The following is a 9,732-nucleotide window of genomic DNA, read 5'->3' as shown; positions in this document are numbered from 1 at the left end:
ATTTTCTATACGGCTGTATAATATAAATTAAAAACACAAGATTCTGTAATATTTAGGTCATTTATTAAAATAATCTTTTTACATTGTTAAATACAATCTGTCAGAAGTCTGACAGCAGTCTGAAAGCCCTGACACGAAACCGCTTTTAACCATTACCATTCATGAGACCGCAAAATTTTAATACCTCTCAGTAATTCTCTTCAAAAGTAATGCCGTTGTCAGTAGGGAAGTCGGAGAATAAATCTGCAAGTGTCTGTATGTGCAAAAAAAAAAAAAAAAGTCAGAGCCCTATACAGTTCAGCTGCTGAGGACATTTTCACCTAGCTTCCGTCGGGATGGCTGTTGTGCATTTCCGGAGAGTATGTCAGAAGAACAATCATCACCCACAGATGCAGCACTGCCTGCAAAAATCAGTAAAAATGTTAGCATGTGGAAACTACGCCAAGTTCCTCACACCCGAAGAGAAAGGTTTAAATACTCGCCATATACAAAATGACAAAAACCCTGGCCATGGGGTAGCGCCTCAAGAAGATCCCCAGTCTGATGCTGGAATGAGACAAAGAGAAATTATACCCAGGTGGCTTGTGGGTAATGTAGTCCAGGGTTCAGGACTTGCGCTTTTACCTGAAACGGTCAATGGTGCTGGCTGCTTTTTGCACTTTCCCATACACACCAGGACTTTCTTCATTGCTGAAAAGTACCGGAATATTCCTCTGTCTGGCCCCTGAATATAAAAAAAATAATAATAAAAAGTTGAAGGTAAAACAATGTTAATGGTCGGCAAAATGAGGAGCGCAACAGATTACCCGGCCCGTCGACACCACTCATGTTGATAGCGGCCCCCCCGGTGGCCGGACCGCCCTGCGTGTTTTTGAGCTGCTGCTCCAGGCGCTCGAGCTGGAAGACAAGCGAGCTTTTCTCCGTGCCCAGAGCCTCCAGCATGGTCTGCTTCTGGATCAGCGTTTCAGTCAACTGGTGCAGGCGGTTCTCCAGTTCCGTTTGGCTGCTGCTCAGTGTCTTGTTGGTCAACTGGAAGGAAAAAACAAATGAAGCATGCACAAGTACGTGCAATTAAAATTGGGTTACATCTAATGTTTGGCTATTCCTCTTTTTTTATTCTTTGTTTTACTATTCAAAAAAGAAAAAAAAAATTGCACCATGACTGACATGTGGTCAGACCGACCTGATTCCTGAGTTTCTGAATTTCATCTTCTCTGTCCTTGACTCGGCTCTGCAGGGTACTTTTGGCACGTTTCTGCTCCTCCTCCACATATTGTAGCTCCTGCGAACAACAAGAAGAGTTTGACAAAAACCCCAAAGGCGCGCCATTTTGAGACGACATTGTGTCCTCAACCTCTTTTCCCACCTGCTTGTGCCGCTCCACCTCAGCTTCCAGCTCCTGCTTGACGCGGTTCAGCGCCGCCTGCGCCTCCTCAAACTGCGCCGCCTGCTGTCGCCACGTTTCCGCCTCGGCGAGGGACTGACTCTCCAGATCCTGCGGGTCGAGACCACACATCAAGTTCCCCGCAAGAGGAGTGAATCCCACCCGACTAGATTTGGGTCATGGAACATTTTAACTCCTTTTTCCTTTCACCTGTAATTCAGTCCGGAGTGAGTGCACTTGGCCTTGAAGGTTCTGGATCTCCTCCTTCTGCATTTCCTTGTCGTGGCGGAGCTCTTCTATTTCCAGTGTGGACGCGCCGCTGCCGTCCAGCGAGTCTAAACCGGAGCCCTCTTTCAGGCTGCTGATCAGCTTCTCTTTGGACTTGACATGAAACACACATCCTTACTCAACAAGTGGGACCTGTATTTTTCTTTTGCCAGGTGGTGTTGAGGCTCACTTGTAGGATGCGCGAGGCCTTCTGCTTGTAGTCCTGCAGTTCGTGCTTAGCGGCCTCGGCGGCGCTCTTGGCGCTCCTCAGCTGCTGCTGGAGGTTGTCCACGCTGAGCTTCTCATCCACAGCGCGCTTCTCCGCCGCGGTCAATGCCTCGGCCAGGCTCTGCCGCTCCGACTCCAACCGTGACTGACGGGCGGTGTGTTCGCTCTAAACAAATAAATCGGGAATATTTCATTGACAAAGGTTCTTCGATCGAACAAATGAAAAAGCGTCACCTGCATTTGTCGAAAATTGTCTTGTTCCCTCCTGACGGCCTGCTCGGCCTCTCGCAGCCTTTCGTGCATGCTCTCCAGAGCTTGTGAGTGCATGCTGCTGCCTTCCGTGTGGTCCTCCAAGATCCTACACATCACAATGGCGTCCTAGACACTTGTCGAAATGCACCTGAGCAAAAAGAAAAGCTCGTACCTTGTCTTTTCCTTCTGAGCCTCCTCCAGCGCCACGCTGCGGCTACTCAGCAGCTGGTCAGCCTCTTCCAGTCGGACCTTAAGCACGGCCAGCTGTCCGTCTTTGGCGGCCAGCGCCTCGTTTAGGTCATCCACCTGCGAGCGCAGGCCCCGCAGCGCACGGTCGCTCTGAGATTGCTCTGCGCTACGTTTGTCAACACGCAGCCGGGCGTTGTTCAGTTCTGCGTTTGTGACGACAGAGGTCAGAAATCGGACTCACCTTTCAATTCATACGCATTCATCCAATAAAAATGAGTCCCACCTTCTTGCATGTCTTTTGATCGCTGGATGACCGACGCCATCTCCTGGTTAAGTGAGGCCACCTCACTACGCAGGAGTTGGTTCTCCAGACGCAGGCTGGACAGAACCTGGCCCTGCGGCTCCTCCGGGGGACCGCATGACTCCAGTCGGCCGGACTCCTGAGGGGCAGGCAAGCCCGAGTTGCCAGTCTCAGCTGAGTCTGGACTGGCTGAGATGACCAAAAAAAGAGTCATGTCAAATTGTTCACTCATTTGATTCCTACAAAATGTGTGCCCGACCTTGGCTTTGCTCTTTCGTCGAGCTCTCCTCTGACTGGCTCTCCTCTGACGCTTTCATGCTGTGAGCAGAAAGCGAGCCAAGGCTGGACGCCCGGGACACGTCATGCTGCAATAAGTCAGCAGCAGGAGGCGTCGGAGTCGAGCTGTTGGCCTCTGCGACCATCGCTTTAACGCCGGCATCTCTTTTAGAATCATGCCGGGTACTAACTGGCGGCTCAGAGCTGTTCAAAAAGTCAAAGAGCATATCATCATCCACGTCAGGCGCACTCTTTTTGCGCTTCACAAAACCAGAGGATGAAGACGAGGCAGAGTGGGCGGCCTTGGACGTTTTCCCCGATGCTTGCTTGTGGACCGAAATGATTGGAGCTGACGCAGCTTTCTTAATATTGTCCGCCGCTGACGAGATGAAACTTGACGCGTATTGAGAAACAGCGCTGGTCTCCGCGCTGTATTCAGGATGGACGGCCGCGCCACCTTCATCGTAGTACGAGGCAAGAGAAGATGTTTTGCTTTGACTTTTGTTCAAGGCGCTGGCAGCCCCCTGGTCGACTTGATTCAGGAAGTTTTCTGCTTTGCCGGCGAACTCGGCAAACCAGGACATTTTAATTGCTGATGGAAAATACAAAGTAAATGCCACAATGAGAAGGACAGATTTTTCATTGAAATTATTACAAAAACTTATATTTACACTATAGTATGATGACGAAACATTCTCTGGGCATTGAAATGATCGCAATTGCATTATTCTGGTTGTCTTAAGACGTTTAGCATCTGCATCCAAGGATGTTTTAGCAAAAAGGCTAGGTAGCACAGCATTATCCTAGTTTTTGCTGGGTAAACGCGACTATTCTCCGAGATGAAACCACACCCTAAAGTACGTAATCTTTTGGAATGACAAAATGACATTAATTAGGATGCCTTGCAGAGAAACCAGTCTGTGAATAAGAGTTATTGGGTGAAAACTACCTAGCAAAGCCAAAACAGACAGTTTCAGACTCTGACAATAGTGTAGTTACTTCAATTTTTATCAATTCTGTTTTGTTTTTAATCCCACAATGGGGTAATTATAATAATAAACCAAAAATTGTACTTAATACCGAGTTTGTGTAACGCTAAGGGATTGAGCTGCCGGGCTCAAGCTACGTTGCTTACCCTTTATAACGAGCCCCAATGTCCAAAAATGTCTCCTGCTACCTTGTTATCTGCGAGATTGAATTGTTGAACAAGCTATCGAAATGTCGTTTGGGTAAAAATGAGCAAATGACATCGTATGATAACAACAAAAATCGAAAAAATAACAAATCACCCATACGTGGACCAGGAAGGAAACTCCAAGGACCCCACAACAAACAAGGGTAGCTACAAAATTGCCTGATCATAATAGAGCGATTTTTCAACAAGCTTTAAAAAGGAATATCGTTCGAATAGAATCGTAAAGTTTGATGCAATAAAGAAAAAAAATCATCGGACGGGAAGAAAAAAATAATAAAGATCTCCTCTCACAGTTGACATGGAACTGGGCAACAAAAAGGACCCCAAACGTGTGGCCATAACAATGCCTGATTCTATTTAAACATAAAAGTCATCAAACGTGCATATTTGTGGTGACAGTACATAATAGAGAATGTTTATTATGTGTTTCATATAAAATTTCCTGGTAGAGCATACAACCTTAGAAAAAAAATGAACAAAATTATGAAACAGTGCCTCTTTTATTTTTTTCCTCCTCAACTCACTCCAAAATGCATATTTACATGGCATGCCACAACAATACAGGAACCAACTATTGACAATCAATAACAAATAGAATCTGCTCTGGGAGTTAAGGACAAGGGTGTTTTTGTCTTTTGTTTTCTTAATCCTTTTACATAACCTAACGTGATATACAAGAGGAATGAAGCAACATTCTTAAAAAAAAAAATCAACAAACAAACAAAAACACATTTTCTTTTCAACTTCTGGCCAATTTCACAGAATTTACAAAGTGACATAATGGCAGAATGTCCCCGACAGTACCTGCTCCATTAAAATTTGGGGAGATACTTGACAAACATGGACAGGGGCATTGTGAGAGGGGTCTTTTTTTTTTTTTTTTAAACTGCTGGTCAAGACTTAAGTGTCCAGTAACTTCAAACAACAGAGTGGTAATTAGTGTATTCCAGCGCCATCGAGTTCTCCTGGAAAAAACGGGGGGAAAAAAAACCCTCAGAGGATAAACCGTTTAAAAAAATAAACAAAGGACAGAATAGCGTGTCTGGATCAGTTTCTTCTGATAAAAAGTCTTTTGTCGCACACACACTCACTCGCACAGCCCCGATGAACTCACACACACGCTCTTTCACAGCCTGTTCCTCATGCAGTGCAGTGATCTTCAGATGAGCCCCCTCCTCTTCTTGTAGTCCTCCAGGTTGAGCGATCGGCGGGGGGCGCCGTCTTTTACCGGGAGCGCGTTGGAGCTCACCGACAGAGAATTTGCTTCTGGAGTAAGGCACGATGGGCACAGGTTAGCATTGTACATTAGCATAGCACAAAAAGTTTTTTTTTTACCCCCACTTACCTGCATTAGGGACTTGAAGGTCAATCTTTACATCAAAATCATGAACTTTGAATAAATCTTCGGAGAGGTCTGTGGTTGGCTTGGTTATGTCTTTCTCCTTTGGGTCCATTGGCCCCTGTAGTGAATGAAGCGTGTTAAAAACGTGACCCAAAAAAAAAAAAAGACTAGGTGTCAGACCTGTTTGTTCTTCTCAAGAGGAGAAGGGTCCGGCGTGGATCCGGAGCCGTACTTCTGGTTCAGGTGAGCCAGAATGGCAGCGTGCACCGACGGGTCTCTGGCCTATGGGAACCACACAAGTGTGACGAGTCCATTCAAATGTAAATATGGAATTGGGATATTCCAGTCGCGGTGTTGCATCAGCAAAGAAGCCTTACGTTGGACACCATGGTGGGTTTGCACTGTCTCCGAGTGAACGGGTCCATTTGCTGGTTTCTGGCATTTTGTCCTTCAGCCTGTAAGAACACGCTTGAAATGATGCCGCTCTGTGGCCGGAACGCATTTTCTCCCACACGACGAGGTCACCTACCACCAGAGCTTTTTCCGATTCCACGATGTTCCAGCTTCTGTTCCTCTGATTAATGTAGCTGCAGCATCAAATACACGACGGTGTCAAATATGCAGAGAAAGGGTTAAGATGAACAAACGTGGGAAATTCTTCAGACCTGATGGCGGAGATGTTCTTGGTTCTCTGCCTATCCAGCGCCTCTGCTCGCTCCTCCAGTTCATTCAACTCATCCTGGATGACCTTCACTTTGTCACCGTCACCGCTTTCCTCCGCCATAGCCTTCGCGGGGGAAAAAATAAAAAATGTCAGAGTCATTTGAGTCACGTGTAATGTGACTTCTTTACCTTATCTTTAAGCAACTGAGTTTTCTTCATGGCGTAGTTAGGTGGCGCTTTTCGGAATCTGTCCTTCTCTTTGACGATCTGCAGCAAAACAAAGCGATGATGGTTTTAGTCCACTTGAAATCGATCGAGGTAATGAGGGAGAAAAAAAATGGACTGACATCTTCTATGTCTTTGTCGTTGAACTTGTAATTCATGGCTTCTTTGATGGTCTGCTCCTTTTTGGTGATCTCGTCCAGTGTGGGCACTTGCATGCCGGCCATAATCATCTGCATACAAAGTGGACGGAGCGAGAATGAAGCGGCGGTGGCGGCGGGGGGGATCGATTACACGGCCGTCCGCTCACCGCCTCTTTCCATTTCATGAACTCGTTCTCTGTAAACTCCTGATTGGACACGAACTCCAGGCGGAAGACGCGCATGTCGCCGCCGTGCCTGAGGAACACAAAGGCAGGATGACATTAAAAAAAAAAAAATACAGGTTTCACAATTAAAACATAATTTTGCATTGGTGATTCAAAACTTTCTCGTTAAGCAAGATGACAAAATACCGTAATTGCAATCCTTTGTTTGTCCGCGTCGTGCCCAGTTGGTAAACTTTTGCCGTCTCCACCACGTCCGTAATTTCAGCGACCTTGTATGAAAAGTACATTACGATTCTGCCACAATTGAGTGACAAGAACTGATTTTTTATTTTTTTTTTTACCCTGTAGACTGGTTTACTGCTGCTGTTCCCGATTCCGATCCTGACGAAGCAGCCGGTGACGGTTTTGGCAAAGAAGGGCATGTGGCACCAACGCTCCAGCTTGTGTCGTGACAGGCGGATCCGGTTGAGCTCGTCGGGCAGAGACACGGGTTGCGATTTGGGCGGCGTTTCTTCTTTTCTGTCGAATAAAGTCAGGTCGTGCTGTACTCGACACGCAAAGAGGAATTTGCTCGGCAGGGTGGTCCGGAGTTCAACTCACTCGTCGTCGTCGTCGAAGGAGGACGAGCGTGAACTCCTGTCGCTCTTGACGGATGACTTGTCGTCATCTTCCTCTTCTTCCTCTTCTTCGTCGTCTGAGTACACCTCGCTGGTCTTCAGGGGCTCGCGTTTGGCCAAGAGTTCTGCTGCTCGGTGAAACGTAAGGAGCATTAGTGCCTCACAAACAGACAAAATAAATTTAAAAAATCTGCAGACAGAGAGTTGCCACGGACCGGTTTTGTTTTTCTTCTTCTCTCGCTCGGCTTTCAGCTCTTCCATGGCCTGAGACTTTTTGTCGAGTTTCTCGTCGCGCTTGGATCGCCGTTCCTTGTTATGTGACATCACCTACAGACGTCAAGTAGACGGAACATGAGCGCTTCGACACTTGGTGCTTATCATCCAGAACGCCACTTCACACGTTAGGGTCAAATTCAAGTTCATAAATGGAAAAGCACTTTGGTTTGGTCCTCACCACTTGTGTGTCTTGAACCTGAGATAGCTTGCGTTTTTCCTGCTCTTCTTCGTGCTTCTTCTTCTTCTCCTCTTTCTCCTTCTTCTTTGCCGTCTTCAGCTTCTTCTTGATTTCAAACCTTTTCGAAACACGTCAAGTTAGCATATCACGTATGCACTATTTATTTATTTTTAAAAACCCATGCAGTGATAAAAACAAGACATGGCATCTCACCGTCTCTTGAGCACCTCTCTCTTCTCGATCCTGTTGAAGAGCTCCTGCTCGCGCTCCTTCTCCGTCATCTGCTCCAACCTCGCTCTGTCCTCAGCGTCTCCCATCAGGTCGTCGTCGTATCCGTCCCGGAAGACGTCGTCCTCTGACGAATCCGAGTCGGAGCTGGAGGAGCTGTTGCTGTCCGAGTCGGACACCTCGCCTGAGAGAGACGTGGATCATCGTCAAATCCATTCGATCATATTTGAGTTTTAAATCTTACATACCTTCCTCTGGCGCAGAGCTTTCGCCTGAGCTGTCTCCATTTGAGCTTCCCGACGCTGTCGTCTTATGAAGCTTCTTCTTGCTGGCGTTCTTTTTCTCATGACCTTTGCCTTGTTTTACCTTCTTTTTGACTTTAGTGCCCCCGACGGTCCACTAGACCAAAGCAATAGAATAACCCTTTCACGTCCAGAGCTTTCCATTGTCACGCCAGAACAAACATGGGCTGCCCTACCTCGTCATCGCTGTCTGACGTCTCGGAATCAGTAGAAGCTGTTGGTTTGCTCATCGGCTCCTCCTGCTCGCCGGAATCCACCCGTTTCCTCTTTGCTAATGACAGCAGCTCCTGAGGGGGAGAATAGTGAGGATGGGTAAGGAGTAAAATATAATTATAACCAAGGGCGGGGCGATATGCTAAAGAATTTTGCTTTTTCATCCACTGGTACATTTAAATATATATAGATGCAAAAAAGTGCTCGATAAATATGGTTTATTTGAGCTTCGCTACATACACAACATTGTAGTACAGCTATTTTCTACATGCTCTATAAATAAAGAGTGAAATTGAATGGCCTGACTTGCCCGAACCAAAATAATTTGAGATTCATTTAGGACTTGGAAGTTTACGACTTACTTGAGACTTGTGTGACTTGATCCCATCTCCCATCAGGGATATCGAATAAATGTTTAAATTGCTCTCCATCGTTGATGTTTATGCTGACAGGCTAACTAATTTAAAATAAACGGAGGCATTGCTGCAAACGGTGCTCTGACAGATTACGACTCGATCAACTCGCTCACTCTTGTTTGACAACAACGCACCAAAATAGCACGTCGGTGACGTCACCGGAGCGATAAGGTTGGCTATTTAAGACGAAGCGCCGCCATCAGCAGCACCAGTCGTAGTAGCAGAAAACATCACGGCGGACATGTCATAGTCAAGCCAATTCGCTCATAATATTTAGACAGGCTGGATAAACATGCAATTAAACTCAATACCACACTGAAAATATTAACATTATTAGCAGTCCGGTGTAGCCGCTTAAAATTTCACCTTAGCGTTAGCATCATGGAGCTAGCACTGTTCTTCTGTTGACATGCACAGCTTATTTGTTATGATGTGGACAAAGTGAGGGAAACTTGTCAAAAAAATAATTGAGTTGACTTTGAGGCGCCACAGTGGACGAATTTTCACAAAATAAGCCTACTTTCGTTTCTTCCCTCTTCCCAGAGCGAGGCCAAAATGAGCTAACTACTTAGCATACATTGTTTTGCCGTAACCAAAGTGTTGACAACTTGCAAGGCGCGTCACCTGATCTAAGTTGTCGTCGCTGGCGCTGTCTTCAGAGTCCGAGTCGATAACGACACGACCTTTCCGCTTCTTGACGTTCACCATGGTTACGCCGTGCAATGTGGGCCAAGCTAAGCTGCTAAAACCACCACTACCGCGGTGGATTCGTCTTATGTTAGTTTCGAGGGGGGGCATTAAGCAGGCGCCATCGGGCATGCGCGCCAATATGACGTCATTGTTATCGCGAGAATT

General features: G+C 46.5%; 2 protein-coding genes across 3 annotated transcripts; both read right to left on the bottom strand.

The window, feature by feature from the left end:
- Positions 1-41: 41 nt before the first annotated feature.
- golga5 (golgin A5) lies at positions 42-4,390 on the bottom strand. Its single transcript, XM_088399700.1, has 14 exons — positions 4,033-4,390; positions 2,881-3,489; positions 2,604-2,810; positions 2,304-2,523; positions 2,114-2,237; positions 1,842-2,045; positions 1,595-1,765; positions 1,367-1,495; positions 1,184-1,282; positions 807-1,029; positions 625-724; positions 479-546; positions 321-397; positions 42-253 (listed from the first exon to the last, which is right to left on the bottom strand). The coding sequence occupies exons 2-13, from the start codon at positions 3,479-3,481 to the stop codon at positions 321-323; spliced, it is 2,223 nt and encodes a 740-aa protein (XP_088255826.1). The 5' UTR covers positions 3,482-3,489; positions 4,033-4,390; the 3' UTR covers positions 42-253.
- A 183-nt stretch (positions 4,391-4,573) lies between these two features.
- Positions 4,574-9,690, bottom strand: rtf1 (RTF1 homolog, Paf1/RNA polymerase II complex component). Of its 2 annotated transcripts, none has more exons than XM_088399701.1 (18): positions 9,502-9,690; positions 8,425-8,535; positions 8,195-8,345; positions 7,932-8,130; positions 7,719-7,836; positions 7,480-7,591; positions 7,248-7,392; positions 6,989-7,166; positions 6,834-6,916; positions 6,630-6,717; positions 6,445-6,552; positions 6,287-6,364; positions 6,100-6,221; positions 5,964-6,021; positions 5,812-5,889; positions 5,615-5,716; positions 5,438-5,552; positions 4,574-5,358 (listed from the first exon to the last, which is right to left on the bottom strand). In XM_088399701.1, exons 1-18 carry the CDS (start codon positions 9,673-9,675, stop codon positions 5,252-5,254), a joined length of 2,127 nt encoding a protein of 708 aa, XP_088255827.1. In that variant the 5' UTR covers positions 9,676-9,690; the 3' UTR covers positions 4,574-5,251. The 2 variants fall into 2 exon arrangements, with proteins under 2 accessions (XP_088255827.1, XP_088255828.1); XM_088399702.1 differs by lacking the exon at positions 9,502-9,690 and adding an exon at positions 8,824-8,985.
- Between the last annotated feature and the right edge of the window lie 42 nt (positions 9,691-9,732).

This window comes from Syngnathus floridae, chromosome 16, assembly GCF_059516105.1.
Source record: "Syngnathus floridae isolate MCC-2025c chromosome 16, RoL_Sflo_1.0, whole genome shotgun sequence".
Taxonomy (NCBI): Eukaryota; Metazoa; Chordata; class Actinopteri; order Syngnathiformes; family Syngnathidae; genus Syngnathus; species Syngnathus floridae.
Note: the sequence above shows the minus strand (reverse complement) of the source record. Positions and strands in the feature narration are given on the sequence as shown.

Coding starts and splice junctions, on each gene's coding strand:
- golga5 (XM_088399700.1), bottom strand. CDS start 3,481: ATGTCCTGGTTTGCCGAGTTCGCCGGCAAAGCAGAAAACTTCCTGAAT. Junction 2,811..2,880: donor GACGAAAGAGCAAAGCCAAG/GTCGGGCACACA, acceptor TGGTCATCTCAG/CCAGTCCAGACTCAGCTGAG. Junction 1,766..1,841: donor AGGCCTCGCGCATCCTACAA/GTGAGCCTCAAC, acceptor TTTCATGTCAAG/TCCAAAGAGAAGCTGATCAG.
- rtf1 (XM_088399701.1), bottom strand. CDS start 9,675: ATGCCCCCCCTCGAAACTAACATAAGACGAATCCACCGCGGTAGTGGT. Junction 8,346..8,424: donor CGTCAGACAGCGATGACGAG/GTAGGGCAGCCC, acceptor GCTTTGGTCTAG/TGGACCGTCGGGGGCACTAA. Junction 6,718..6,833: donor AACAAAGGATTGCAATTACG/GTATTTTGTCAT, acceptor TGTGTTCCTCAG/GCACGGCGGCGACATGCGCG.